At 44.8% G+C, this 15148-nt stretch overlaps 1 protein-coding gene across 2 annotated transcripts in view; it reads right to left on the bottom strand.

The window, feature by feature from the left end:
• Window positions 1-15148, bottom strand: part of pacs1 (phosphofurin acidic cluster sorting protein 1) — a 37190-nt gene that overhangs the window by 13615 nt on the left and 8427 nt on the right. For both annotated transcript variants that reach the window (XM_079295202.1, XM_079295203.1), the window contains exons 2-4: window positions 4479-4566; window positions 3586-3675; window positions 2324-2449 (exon numbers count right to left, since the gene is read on the bottom strand). In XM_079295202.1, coding sequence (XP_079151328.1) covers window positions 2324-2449; window positions 3586-3675; window positions 4479-4566 — 304 coding nt within the window. The remainder of the gene's footprint in view (window positions 1-2323; window positions 2450-3585; window positions 3676-4478; window positions 4567-15148) is intronic.

Below are 15148 nucleotides of genomic sequence, written 5' to 3'. Positions count from 1 at the left end.
GGTGGATAATGGAGCGAGGAGAAAAAAAAGGAGGCTGAAGAAGAAAGGAGGGACAAAAAAACAGAAGCCGTCACCGACGACGCCACAGAAAACACAAACACGCGAGGCATAACAAACACTTCCTCTGCAGCAAACGGCAGCATCGAGTCTCCTGTATGTGTGTGTGTGTCTGACTGAGTGACATCCAGCCTCTCTCTCTCTCTCTCTCTCTCTCTCTCTTTGCAGTCTGGTCACACTCAGAGAGTTAATGAAGTCTGAGTGGCTCGCTATGGAGGCAGCCTCAGCCTCACGTTAAAGAGAGACATGACTGCTGTGCATCCATCCGGCTGGCTGAGGTTCAGCTAACCCGCGTCAGACGTCTGCAGCGCTCTAAAAGCCTCGCGCAGCGGTTCATCTTAACAGGTTTCCAGTCGGGGAGAAGATTACAGAAATCTGAGGAGGTGTGTATGTGCGTATTCATTGGGAGACGCCAGTTGAGCTTCTGAAAAATGCTGCATTGACTCATTGACTGCATTATGCTCAAAAAACATACTTTTATCACACAGCGTTATGAGCTGCGGGTGGAACTGAGGAAGCAAAATAATAGGAGGATGCAAGATAAAAGGAAAAACTCAAACCATGCAAGATGTTGCACGGTGAAGTCGTGTTGGGGGGAAATGCAATAATTGCATTGGTTAAAAACAATGACTGTGTAAGCAGTTGTTAATGCGTTGCAGAGGAAATGTTCCGGCTGCTAAAGGCTTTTATTGGTTGTAAAACGGCGGTTACAACACTGTTATCCTTGAAGGTTTTAGTCAAATTAAAGCCTCGTAAAAGCACACACACCATAAATTAATTTATAAAAATGTAGACCCTGTCATTTTTATGTGATCTCACCGACATTTATTTCTTGTAAAATGGTCCTTTAGTGGTGACTTCATGGTGCACATAAAAAGGTAAGAACCAGCGACACGACGTGTCCTTTAAAATAAGAAACACTGCTGCGCCGTATGCTTTAGGGCGGGACTATCTAGTGATTGACAGGTTGCTACCGGAGCCGTGTACGGTGTCACTCCTCCACAGTCCAAATATAAATGTAGTTACGCTTCAGAATGTCGCAGATAAAAATGATAATAATCACAGGAAATGCGGGTAAATTAAACATTAAATTGTTTTGCTTTTATCATGTTTTCATGAAGTTTAGAGGCGAAAACGTTCCTGGCTCAGCAGTTCATCCTCAGTCAGTGGAAACAACATGTCGTATCAAAAGGAGCAGCATCAAAGGGACACTTCCTTGTGACTCGTGATGGGACTGAGTGTCCCCTATAGCGTGTGATTGTTGTGACACACAGAGCTCTGGGCAGATGTCAGACTTTCACTCTGCCTGTGAAGGAAAATGAGTTTGAACCGTTCATGCGTACGAGTCTGCGTCTGTGTCCTTTTCCGTCTATGAAGCACAACCTGTCTGCTGGAAGGAGCTTCATGAATACAAATTTGACTTCATTTTACAGGCAGCCAGCGGGCCAAAGACTGCAGCGACACATTATTTCAGTCCTTGGCTTAAAGTTCACCAGGACTATCTCCATATCTGTGTCGTCTAGCAGCTTATTTCACTGTTGCATTTGGTTTGATTTCCATTGAATAAAAGACTCAAACCAAACCTCGTACTTCATCAAGTCTGTATGCATGTCCTCTTCTGTCTATTTCGTGGTGAGCCGGTGTGTTCAAGGTGTTTCAAGCTGTAAATAATTCCGCGCCACCAGACAATCACACACACGTACAGACACGACACCCCGTAAATCACAGCCTTTTATAAAGGTTTCACATTGCGAGGGGCTTTCGGCGGAGGCGTAACATTTTATTGGGGGGGGTTTGATTCATGGCGACATTTATGAGCGACAAAGATCGAAGTCTGACTTTTATCTGGAAGTGCACTTGCTTGGATTGAGTTTGAACGAAAGTTAAATGAAGGTTAGAGCTAAATTAGATACCGGAGGAATATAGAATAACAGATCTGCATGAGAGGATATCTCATTGTGTTGATATCGGGTTAGAAATCACTTTGTGACGACGCCTCGAGAAACAAAGTCCAGCTGAGATTGTGAAGCAGAAAGCAGAGGCTGCATGTTTCGGGAAATGAGCCTCTGACCGGTGGTTTGTTGGGTCAACAGCTCCGATCAGCTGGGACGTTCGTGAGGGTGAAGAGGACGAGACTTCGCTGACTCGACAGAACTCGCCGCGGAGGCGCTGGAAGTACGCAAAAAATGTGCCGAGCGGTTGTAAAGAGGAGCCTCTCCTACACAGACTTTAACGAAATGAAATGTAAGGAGTCGAGTCGTGATACCTCGGCCATGTTGATGAGGCCCAGGGCCAAGGTCTTGTAGCCCAGGATTGTCCGGTTCTTGTACCGCTTCCGTCGCTGCAGCATGATCTGAAGCTTGTTGGCGTCCCGCTTCAGGAAGTGCGGGTACTGCGGGTACAAACGCACATAAACACACACATGAGCAAACACAGGTGGGACCGTGGCTGGAAGGGTTCAGTGCAGTGACATTTGTTTCCGAGGTCGTGATTATCAGGCGTCCTGATGTGTCAAACCGCTTCGTCCCATCGTTACGATGACATAACCCTTCATTGAGTGTCTCACCGGCTGCACTATAAATGGAACTAAACAGACTCCTGTAACCATGTTCAAGGCCATGAAATCACTGTGCCGCTCGCTTTTTAATGGGCTTCCACTCCGCAGCGCTGCAGGAAGTTAAATGTATAATGTTTGGCTCACCACACTCGGTGAGATCCAGAGAGAGAAACTCCCTGACCTTTTAGCAGCATTTAGAAACATGGAAATTGGAAAAGGACGATTTAGAGCAGAAGAAAAGCCTGCTGGGAATTAAATTAACTGAGCTCGGCCTGAATGCACAGAGGTCGAGAAACGCCGTGTGAGCGTCGATGTTTAAATGTGTATTACGCGTTAAACTTTTTAGATAAAATTGACAATTACATTTTTTTGGGTTATTTTGCGATACATTGAAATGTTACTAAACTAAAGACGTCCCCATCAGCCTCAGTTGTACTTTATGTTTAGTGCTAAGTAGCATTATGCTAACATGTTAAGATCATGGACATTGTACATGTTATTCCTGCTTAATATCCACATGTTTGTCAGCATGCTATTACGTCGCTAACCCTGAGTACAGCCTCACAGGGCTGGTTTTAATTGCCCTGAATATAGTCTATAAGGCAAGTCAACAAGCTCCAAACAAACAAATGATTCGTTTTCGGTTGAAGGTGGTGCCAAGGAATACCTGAGAGGAGAGGAACTCAGAAAAGAAAGCCCTCCCCACTGTGTGAAAAAACAAGGGTTGATTTGTATTCAACTGTCAATCATTCTTCCAGTCTCATTGTGTTTTTTACATCATGTACCTGTTGTGTATTTCCACCTTTAAAGTGAAGGATTTGAGTGAATGCACTTTTGTCAAAAAGGAAGATGTCAAAAACGTATTGTGTTTTGTCAATTTCTGTTGGGTAAAAAAAGCACTAGAACAAAGTTTTTGTTTGACGTTTGACTGACAGACACCTGACCTCACTCTCTGAACCTTTTGTCTTTACCTGCAGGGAGAAGGTGAGCTGCAGGTCGGTCTCTGTCAGTCCCGCTGAGGACAGCAGGATCTCGTTGGAGCGCAGGATCCGCTTGGAGCCCTGAGGAGGAGACACAAAGGAGAGAAGGTCACGGGAGCAGGGTACAAAGAAGAAGAAGAAGAAAGTGATAGATAGGAGGGAGCAGAGAGGGAAGAGTGAGCAAGTGGCAGCATGGAGGAATTAAAACCACTTAAAGTGTATTATGTGCCAGACACAGCAGAGAATCTGTCGGTTTACTTCGAGAGAAAACAAGATGGGGATGATGGTGATGAGGGAAAACAAGCCAAGGAGCAGAAACTGGGAGCGGAGCCACAGCACTCATTTAAATCAAGTGTCAAAAACTGAAAGGGTTTTGTTGTTTCACTTCTATTACGGACAAGACGGAGACGGAAAACGTCATTTAGAGAACACATCTGTGGAGAAGTTGCACAAGTATTCTGGCTGTAAACAGAGAGGAGGAAGTGTGTCCAGATCCAACAAGCTGACTCGACAAAACAATGAACAACTCCTACAGACACTTCCAAAAAAACAATAAGAAAACGCTCATTCTGTGACTTATTCAGCAGCATTTCAACATGTACTGGTCAACTGGTTTGATTCGCTTGAAGAGAAAGAGAAATTAAAGTCCTTAAGTCCTAAAATACAATTTTGCTGATTAAAGCCAAGCTTGAAAGACTGTTGACTCAGCTATTTCATAGGGGTTTGAATATCTTTGTGCTTCATAGAATCATTTCAGGTTGTATTAGATTGTATTTCCATGTACGGAAGTATAGTTTTGCGAATGAAACCAAATCAATTGAACCTTTTTCGCCCCACTGCTGCTTTGTTACATTTCCATGTCCGGCTGTAGATATTTCTCGTACCTGCAGTTTGACGGCGATGACCACGGAGGTGAGGTCTTTGTCCAGCTCCTTCAGCATGATCAGCTTCTTCAGGCTCAGGTTGAACAGCCTGAAGACAGAACACAGGGAGGCCCGGGTTAGAGGACGTCATGGTGCTTTCCATTCATTCCGTACGTACGTAACCTTTCCTGCATTTAACTGCAGACCCATGCAGCAGCATGTGTGTGCCTCATCCAGCGGACCGTCACATGAAGGGAGAATGAAATGAAAAGGGACACTTGAAGTCCTTTAGTGCAGCTTTGTGTTCTGTCTGATGACAAGCTGTTCAAATCCAATTATGCCCCCGATGGGACTGAAAATAGTTTGCTATTCTTGTAAAGGTTTTTCCAACTGAAGCAAACACGTCCGTCAACACCCCCCCCCCCACACACACACACACACACACACAGATAAGGATGCTTGATGTCTTCGCTATGAGAATCGTATATAAGAAAGAAGAGCTTGTGAAAGTACAATCTGCACCTCGGCCACAAGCTTCCTACCGCTTCACACGTGCACACCGAGACAGAAAACTGTCCAAAAACACGGCGACGCATACGAGACCAGAAGCACTTTAAAGATGAAATGTAATCGGAGAAAAGACTTCAGCCAAACAGCAGCTGTGCAGCCGCGGGTCAGTCTGTTCAATAATTCATCTCCGGGGCTTCAGAGACAGAAAGTAAAACCCCCAAAAGAGACGAGCAGGGGCTGCAGAGCGATGGCGAGAAAACAACAGAGAAACACAAAGATAGATATGAATGTTATGTGAATGAATGAGTGAGGGACATTTTAACAGAGACAGCTGAGATCTGAGGATGAAAGACGTGGCTTTATTTACCAGGACAGGATTCATTTTACTCAAAGGAGGAGAGGGGAGAAAGGTACGATAGCATACGATGTAACGTTTAACTGCACAGGCCTGCGGAAGTAGTTTACAAAAACAAAAAAAACAGAAGAACAGGCTCAGAAATCAGTACATTCCTAATCATTTAAAACATTTATAGAGGGAAACAATGCTCTACTCTGGCATCGGGATAAAAGAGAAAGAAGATACGCAGTAAATAAATAAAAGGATGCGTATGTAGGACAAATATGTTGCAAAAAATGATGATAACCAATTGAATTAATTTATGAAGTAAAAATGACAAAAATTAGCTGGTTCCAACGTCTCAGTTTTGTCTTTTCTCAAAGATTGGCTGCTTTTCTGTGTTTTGTAGCATTTTGATTTGAATACATTTTGGGTTTTGGTTAATTCAGTTACTATCAGTCCCCGTATCTCTGCTCTGTGTACAGCCTGCCCTGCAGTCACACAGTGATCCATTCAACGGGACTGAAAACAATAGAAGAAGAAAAAGCAATCAACACGATCAATAATGAAAACAATGGGCTGAGCTGGACTGAGGGGGGGGGGGGGGGGGGGTGCTGATACACAGATGTAACACTGAAACTTCTACTAACAGCTATAAAGACCAAAGGCAGACAGAGTGGACAGAAAAGTCTCCGCTCTCTCATCTCACCTGGCTCTTCCTCCAGACCCCCCCCCCCCCCCCCCCCCCACTTACTGCCTTTCATCTTCCTGTCAGAGACGGACTCAGCGACTCCCCCCCCCCCCCCCCACAGGCTTTCTGCACTAGATCAAAGTGGCCCGCAGAGGCTAAACCTATATGAATATAAAAAATAACAAAATCAATCTTTCCTCCGATAGAAAGGAACGGATGAGTGCAGCTTCTGCTTACACCTGCTGGATGTGAGTGGAGTGAATCGAGGCTGAAACTGGAGAATGTTTGGCATTTCTCTGCACACATCAGACATCAGACACCTGCTCGGCTTCCCTCCCAGAGCGAGATCCATCACAGAGCTGTCGAGACACTCAATGGATTGTGACACCGCTCATCGCCGGCCATCGCAGCTGTACGTTATAGCTTCTGGAGGGTCCTTAAACTCCTTTCAAGGATGGATGGAATCTGGAACAAGATGTGATCAGTGCCTCGGATATACACCGAACATCAGGACCGAGGAAATCTAAGCAGTACCTGAACCCCTGTACTGGTCTGAAATGAAAAAACTAAGAGTAGAATGACGATAAACAACAACTATGGTCCTCAGCTGCTGGTTTGTGTTCATTCTCTGACTCTTATCTGCGCCACTCTTTTCTCTACTGCTGTGAGAATCTCCTCCTGGATGAGACAATCAGCCAAATGCTTTCAATCGAAATAAAAGCCGAGCTCCAGCCTCGACTGCCACACTGTTACACCACAGACGACGAGGGGCGTCGCATGGTAAAAGGTCAAAACAGTCCTTCCTCCTTCCTCCCCCGGGCCGGTTCTCACTTCTCCAACCCGTCACACCACACCTCCACCGTCGCTACGCGTTGGCGTCAAGCTACACAGAGGGACAGACCGGAGCGAAGCAGGACTCAAGGGAAACCACACAAGTGTACGAAGAACACTAGAGCCTTTGATTGTTCAGAGGAGAGCGGAACAATGGGAGCACAAACAATTACAAACCTGCGTCTACACCGAAACAGCTGGGCTGTAACTATAAGCTGCAATGCATGATGGGGGGAAAAGAAACGACAAACCAAATTTGTCTTTTAGGGAGTTCAGCTCAGCCGGGATTTCGATTGATTCCCAGCAGGATCTAAATGTCTTGGATCAGACTCTTGTTTTTAAGAAAGATTTGATGTCTTCATCCGCTGAATGTCAACGACGATAATGTCTGGATAAAGCCGCACGCACCACAGGTCAACATTAGAGCCTCAGGTTGCAGTTCCTCTAACGGCTGCTGGCTCCGGAGTATTAGAAACACTCCTACTCGGATAAAAAAAACACAGTTTCAGTTCTTCTGCTTCTACAGACTCTAGTTCCAGTGAAGATGAAAGTAGGAGTTTACAGAACTTTCTTTGCTTTATTGACTGGACCTAGCCAAACCCCTTTGGCTAAATTTGGATTTTTATTGTTTTGGCTTCAAACAGCTGAGAAGATGACAACAATGAGGGAACCAGGCATTAAAAACTCTTTTCTTTAAATGTATAGCCAGGGAGGGAGACAACGGTTCAATAATGTCTGTGGGAGGATTGACCTCTGACATTTTGGAAAGGCCAGTCTCTGAAAAAAGACAGCGTGTCGGTCAGAGACGACAAACGTAGTCATGCACACACACACATACACACACACACACGCACACACACAAAGCCATAAAGCAATATCAAATATCAAGCTACTAGAAGGAAAGGTAAGCTCGGCTCATTTAGGGCTCATTTGATTGACTTAGATGTCGAGTTCTTGTATTTTTACCAAGATATTGAAGAATATTTAGTCTGTAAAATGTCAAAGAACAGTGAAAAATGTCTTCTAACTGCCTTTTTTTGTCTGAAAAGATTCAATTTACAATGACAAGCAATGTGAACAGGTTTGCACTCTTGGATTTAGGCTTCAAGAAGAAGTAATAATTAGTTAACCAGTCCTGAAGAAAGAAAAATGGCGGCACACTAAGAAACCTGAAGCTTCTCTTCGGCTGTAAAAAGGAAAAGTAAGAAAAACGGATGAGAAATTCAAGCTAAAAAACGTCAAAATGTACTTCAAGAGGGATTACAGAGGAATGAGTCTCAATGTGTGCGTGTGTGTGTGGCTTTAAGGAGGAAGGTGCATCATGGGAGGTGTGACCTTGCTGTGTCACAAAGCAAAGCAACATGCTAAGTACACCTTCACGCCGTGTCCTCTCATTTATTCTCTCACCTCGGCTTCTCACCCTCTGAATAACTTCCCTCCCATCTCACCCCCGGTCTCCTCTCGTCATGAGCGATTCGTCTCCTCCCCAGTGTAACGTCTGCTCCGCCCGCGTCTCCTTTCCCTAAACAACGTTGCGGCGTCCCTCCTCCTCCCTTGGGTGATCGCGATCGATGGCAGAAGGAGTAAAGAGTCCGATATATATATATATATTATCCACATTCATGCCAGAGACCACTTTTCCGACACTTCCCACGAGTCCCCAAATGCACCTCAAAGAGGACTTTTAAGTGACGCTTAACCGCAGTACGACAACGTTAAACACTAAACGTGCTGTTGGATGCACGACGGATTACCCAAGTGTCAAGACCAGACGTGTGAGATTTCGCAGATTAGAGCTGGAAAACAAAGACTCAGTCTGCTCACAGAGCCACCGCTCACGCTGACTCGTCAGTCTAAACCTTCATCGTGTGTTGTTCTGAGGACAATGATGAAGAGGGAACACAGAGGGCATATTTGACAGGTGGACTGACGATGTGACTGACGGCTCTCTGACGGCTGTTTTGAAAGCATTCAATTTGAGCCTTTATTGACAGCAGAGGCGGGAAATATGGGAAGTGAGAAAGAGGGCGGACACGCAACAGAACAGAGGAACTCTGAACTCGGCTACATGGAAAGCTCTGAGAAATGTAGAAGAATGTGATGTTTGTGTGCGTTTCAATGTAAGCAGCTGAGGTGAAGTCAGCCAAGCAGTCTTTTCAAACCCTTCATCCACTTATCTGCCACCTTTCCACACTCACTTTGAGCCTGCACACACACACACACACACGTTTTCAGTCAAATTTAACCTCGTTTGTCGTGCGTTTTGTCTCTTTTTTGGCAAATGAATTCCACTCAAAATACAAGTGTGAGAGTCTCCATAACTGTGAAGACAAAATTAATTGAGAGGCGCTGGATTATTTACACAATATTATCACATGTGATTTCAACTTTAATTATTATTATTTTGTATCCTACCCTTGTGGAATAAAAACTTTGAAAATCAACATATTTACAAAAAAAATCAAGAAATTTCACGGTTATCAGGGAAAAGCAGGCGCTCCAATGCTGATGACACACACAGTTTAGACTTTGAACTGTGTGTGTGTGTGTTTTCAAGTGAAGCTGGTGTGGCTTAAAACCTCACATGGGGGCTTTTTTGATCCCGAGGTCCTCAATAAGCTTATCGGTGGACTCCACACGCTAACCTCTGACACACTAATGTACACACACACACACACACACGACAAATATGCTCTCACAACTTACAAGCGGAAGCAGGGAAACTCTGTGTAAAGACAGAAGAGGACAGAGAAAGAATGGCAGCAACAATAACCAGCATGTGGTTCGCCACTAACAACAGTCTTAAAATAGCTCGCGGCTAAGTGGAGACCGCCTGTAAGGATGTCAACAGTTTGGCAGAGCAGCGCTGAATCTCTTGCTCATATATTAAGATGCGAACAGAATAATTCATCTGACTCCAGATCTCTGAGCCCTCAATGTGCTTCATTAGGGACAGGATGAGTGACAGCATGAGCACGAAATAACACAGGCGGCGTCGCTCGGTCGGAGAAACAGAAGACGTGGTTGATTCTTCATATTTGCATATGATGAAATAAGAGCCCAACCCGTGTCACGGAGAAAGTGTAAGTGTTGAATAAAACCCATTCCAAAATCATTAATTATATCAGGAATTATCTCATCGATCAAGGCTCAATACACAGCCCCCTACATGTTGTACAGATACACTTAAGATATGTTATACCTGCTACCGGATATTATGAGAAGCAGAAATAGGGAATTCCCTGTGGACAAGATTTCTCCCAGAGCCGAAACACCTGAGGTTGTTGCCTTTGTGTGAACCGAAGCCCCCGCTATAGGAGCAGAATGAGTCATAACGCTCTGCAGTCTGCTTCTCATCCGTGACCCGCTGACAGCCAATGAGCTGCTGGAGAGGGCGGGGCTTATAGAGCAGAAGGAGGGGGGGTGTGGCTTTTGAGTGGACGAGGCATCAATCATTGAAATTGTGTTAAGACTGGAGATTGGGGTTGGAGCAAAATTGAGAGCTAGGAGAGGATGTAAGTGTACTGAAGGTGTGTGTGTGTGTGTGTGTGTGTGTGTGTGTGTGTGTGTGTGTGTGTGTGTGTACAGGCTATACCCCCTCTAGTCTGGTCTTACACATCATTAGCATGCCGGTCACATCGGCAGCCAGACTCCAGCTGAGGCCTCCTCGCCTTCAGTGGCGCAGCAGCAGACTAATGCTCCGGTAACACGAGAATAAAAAGGCAATAAACAATGTGGAGGAGAATATGCTCGTGTGTGCGCGTGTGTGTGCGTGTGTGTGTGTGTTTTGTCGAGGAAGAAAAAAAAAGACGATTTTGATTCTTGCGTTTTAAAACTGTGCAACGCTAAAGTGTACTTTTTAAAACATGCAGTTTAAGTGTATGTAAATGTGAAAACATTTGCTTCCCACTCAAACTCACTTAACATTCACGGTACAGTACATTAATAAGCATGACGTCATCGTCAGCCAACCCGATCCTCTGGGGGTTAAGACGACATCATCACCGTCATCATCACACCAGATGTAGCTGACTCAGCATGAGCATCAAACAGTTCAGGGCTACAATCTGGCCGATCCGGAAGAAGAAGTTTGTGACTGTGACTGGAGTTTGCCGTTGAGATTAAGGACTTGGTTTCACGCCGACAGGAGGTCGAGTGCTTCATTCTCAAGTCTCTTAAAGGACTTGTGACTAAAAATAAAAAAAAGGTTACATCCACCAAAAAGCAGATATCAGCTGCGAGTGGGAGGAATCGCATTTGACATCGTCTGACTCACGGAGCGGGTCTTCGCTTGATGAATAATTTGATTGCCAAAAAGGAGCCACAGCTTCAGAGAGACGCCAACCGGAGTGGACCGTTTGAGAGTCAAACACTCACTTTGACTGAATCTGTGACCTCGACAGCAAACCGAAGCTAACAGTGTTTGTAAGGATACAGAGATTTAAGGCCCACGTAAATAACTGTACTTATTATTGTTAAGTATTAAGTGTGTCTGGTTGTGTTTTCAGTCCATTCTTGACATCGGAAACTCATCTGCTGACTTTCAACCACATCTCACGGCTTTCATCGGCAGGTAGAGTTTGCTCAGACAGGTGAGCTCCAGCAAAAAGCAGGAAACGATGTCCCAGGGTCATATTTAACAAGTCTGTATCGTAATTCAAAGTGAATTATGTAAAGCATACAACAAAGCCCGGTTTAAGGAAGCCTTCTGCTTTAAACATCACCATCAGGTGAGATCTAAAGTCCTCATTTCATCTGGAACGCAGCGCTCAGGTGTTCATATTTCCATATCTCAGTGATCGTATTCGGGTGTTAAATAGGGTTAACTGGGATTCAATTGGGGTTAACTGTTAATACATAATTAATGTAGCCTGGATGCTCCGTTTGCTTTAAACGGCTCCACTGGTGCATCCTGCCTCGAGGAGCCTCATTAGTTTCTCATATTCATAACTCTTTTGCTCGGATGATGGTGCAAAATGTTGACGCCGGCGAGAGAAACATATCTCAATCTGTCCGGCTTTAGAGGCTGGTGGATGGATATGAGCGAACAATCATCACCTCCAGCTGGAAATAAACTAAATAAACTGCTTTAAATGTGCTGTTTGGCTTCCTGTTCCTCCTCTTTTCAGATCCACTCAAACACACGGCAATAATAGATCCACCTCGACACTGCAAGGTGAGTTTTCAACCGACAATAACGGCAAAGAACGCCATCAAAAGTTCAAAAGTGCCCTCTCATCAGCTAATGGCCTCCCGTCTTTTCTGATCTCTCCGTCCGTCCGTCTGCTTCTGCTGTTTCTGTGAAACGGTGGAGCTCTCATGGCAATCTGAGAGGAGTGCTTTGCAAGTCAGCGGCTATACTTAGATGAACTGTGTGGACGTGAGGCTGGGCCATACAAGAGACGGAATATTCTGTTCGGGAAGATTCGACGTTAAATGAAGCCCACAGTCAACCCCGCCGTCCTCGATGGTCTTTTTTACGGTGTAATGCCCGAGCCCGACATTGTTGTTTTTGTAAACGTCGAACTAGATCTGATACAAACTTGGGAGGTGTGTCACCTGCAGCGGCTAACAGTGTCATGGTCACACTGACACAATGCATTAGCCCCCCAAAATTTGTGTTTCTCTCTGTGTGTGTGTGTGTCTTATCGCTAGCTGTCCGCCGCACTGTCCGCCAACAAAAGGCAGCACTATCTCCCCCTCCGTCTCTCATCTCCTGCCCACTACCGTCTTTATTTCTCCTGTGTGCTCCCTCCTCTCCATCTGCCTCTTCTGATAGCCGTTTTCCCTCCATCCCATCAGCCTGCTCCTCCCTGCCCCGCTCTCAGAATCTGTCGAATTGGTATGCTGGTCCTTACTTACTGGTCTCCATCTGTGCTTACCTCCATCTATATCCAACATAGGATTTGGATTTATTCTGTGTTCTGTCTCTCTCCTTCACGTATATCCTCACTTTATGACGCTCGCCTGCCTGTCTTTCTTACAGTCCGTGGAATTAAGATAACTTGCATTATTAATATGACGAATGAGGATCATTGCCACACTTGATCACGAGCAAATATCGCGATTGGTTTGACCTGCAGCCGAGTAAACGTCGTCCCCCTCGGCCTGTTAGTCAACACCGTGTGTTTGAACATCCCCTTTTTTTGATTACGGTTTCCTGTCTTTAAAATAAAAGGTAAAAAAAAAAATGAAGAGACCTGGATGAAGATAGCAACTCCATCTACAGAATATCCAAAGAGGAAGACTCACTCCTAGTCACACCGTCTAATTGTTTACCGGTAAGCTCCGCCCTCACTAACGTATGTAGGATGTATCTGGGTCACATAAAATAATCTAAGTGATCGATTTAAAAATCCAGGATTGGTTGGGCTATAAAAAAAAGCACCACATTACAAACTAAAGGCAACAGGATTTCAGCTATTTGATATTGACCTTTATTTTGAAAGACCCTAAATGTGTGAAGACGCCCGAGGCTGCCGAATAATAATAATAATCACAATCAGCTTACAAAATCACCAAGACGCGATGCGATGATCTCTCCCACGCATGCATGTGTTTGCATTGATGAATAAGCACATCATTCTCCCAGCACATGTGTGTGTGTGTGTGTGTGTGTGTGTGTGTGTGTGTGTGTGTGTGTGTGTGTGTGTGTGTGTGTGTGTGTGGACCTATTGCTCACCACAGTGCTCATCAAGACCAGAATCCTGGCGTGGCTCTCTCCGCTGTGTGCTTTTCTGCCCACAGCAGTGGAGCTATTTGAGCGTGTGGCTGCATGTAGGTGGGTGGGCACTTCATTGTTTTTGATGTTGTGATACTGAGCTATCTCGAATGCGTATTTGGTACGTGGGTGGCAGTGGCAGTGGCCTCGTTTAGGAAGGCATGTGAACGAGCGAGATGTTCGCTAATAATCGAGATCCCCGGAGAAACGCAACATTGAGAAAAAGACGGGAGGTTGTAGAGGAGAGGAAGTAAACAACATGGACCAAGACAAGGGTTTGGGACGGTTCAGTGGTTCGGCGTTTCTCTGCTTAACGTGAACTGACAAGAGAGAAGGATAGAGGAGCTCTGCTCTACATCTGCACTGGTAGAAATAAAGAAAGACATTTTAAAAAACTAGGTTCTCTGATCACGTCCGATTCAGCGATACACTTATCAGCGTGTTACGCAACCCTCTGAACAAATGGAAATACATAAGTGGAAAGTGTGTTTTCCTCAGCGATGGACACAAATAGCAGCAGCCTATAATATGGCCTGAATTCAATCTGTGGAACGGAGACAGCATCATGACATCACACACAAACTGAATGTTCAGCAGCAGAACATTGGAATTAATCTCATTGTGTTTTAGTTGCAGGCCAGTGATTACAACTACAAAAGTGGAAACGTCCTCTTTTAGTACGCCGTCGTCCTCTTCGCTGTGGCCCTAAAGCACAACATCGATGGGACAGATCGAATCGATCAAAAGCAGGAACTTCCAGACAACATCCGTTGCATCTACGGCTCAAAACACCTGAAACACAACACACAGGGCTTTCCATTTCAAGGCACCAGAGGGAGAACAATCTGGACTTTCCGGGGCTCTTGGGACGGAAACTACCAGTATTTACAGAAATGTGGCTCTTACGAATCCGGCGTGATACGTAGGCTATATACGTTCCGATGTTTTGTGCAGATACACGAAGCAGAATGAACATTGCCAGAGCTATTTATAGACCTTGATCTGACAATATGTATCGAACAATATGTGTGAAGGCACCGAGTGTGAAAACAAAAGCACGGGCTGTGTGCAAAACACACTCGCACATATTTTCATGTGCTGAGTTAAACACTGTTAAAAATATGCACTTTAATATACAACAATAGGAACAATGAGCCTATTAGAGCCATGTAATAAAATACCATTTTGAAGTGTTTAGAGAAGCCACTGTTACGAGCATGGGAGGGCACCAGAGTAAAAAAGACAGTATATATATATAGATATATTCTTTTGGTGAATTGTTTTTTGTGTCACTGACATTGAACAACTCCTACGTGCAGCACATTATCCCCTCGTGAAAGCAGAAATAGTACGCCTCGCACCTTTCAGGGTTTTTTTTCCCCTGGAAATTACATTTTTTGGCAGCGGCATGTGATAAAAAAGAAAATGACTGTCACACCACGAAGAAGAAGAACAAAAAGCTGAAAGGACGTAAAACATTACAGGTATGAGAGGTATGCCGCTCTGCACCTGGCTCCAATGGAAGCTTTGCAATACGCAGATTTAGCCGCAGAGACTTCCAGAAATAAAACGCTGCTTAAAATGCATTTTTAGTGTCACGT

This window comes from Melanostigma gelatinosum (assembly GCF_949748355.1).
Source record: "Melanostigma gelatinosum genome assembly, chromosome: 23".
NCBI lineage: Eukaryota > Metazoa > Chordata > Actinopteri > Perciformes > Zoarcidae > Melanostigma > Melanostigma gelatinosum.
The sequence above is the reverse complement of the archived record's forward strand: the minus strand, read 5'-3'. Positions and strand labels throughout refer to the sequence as shown.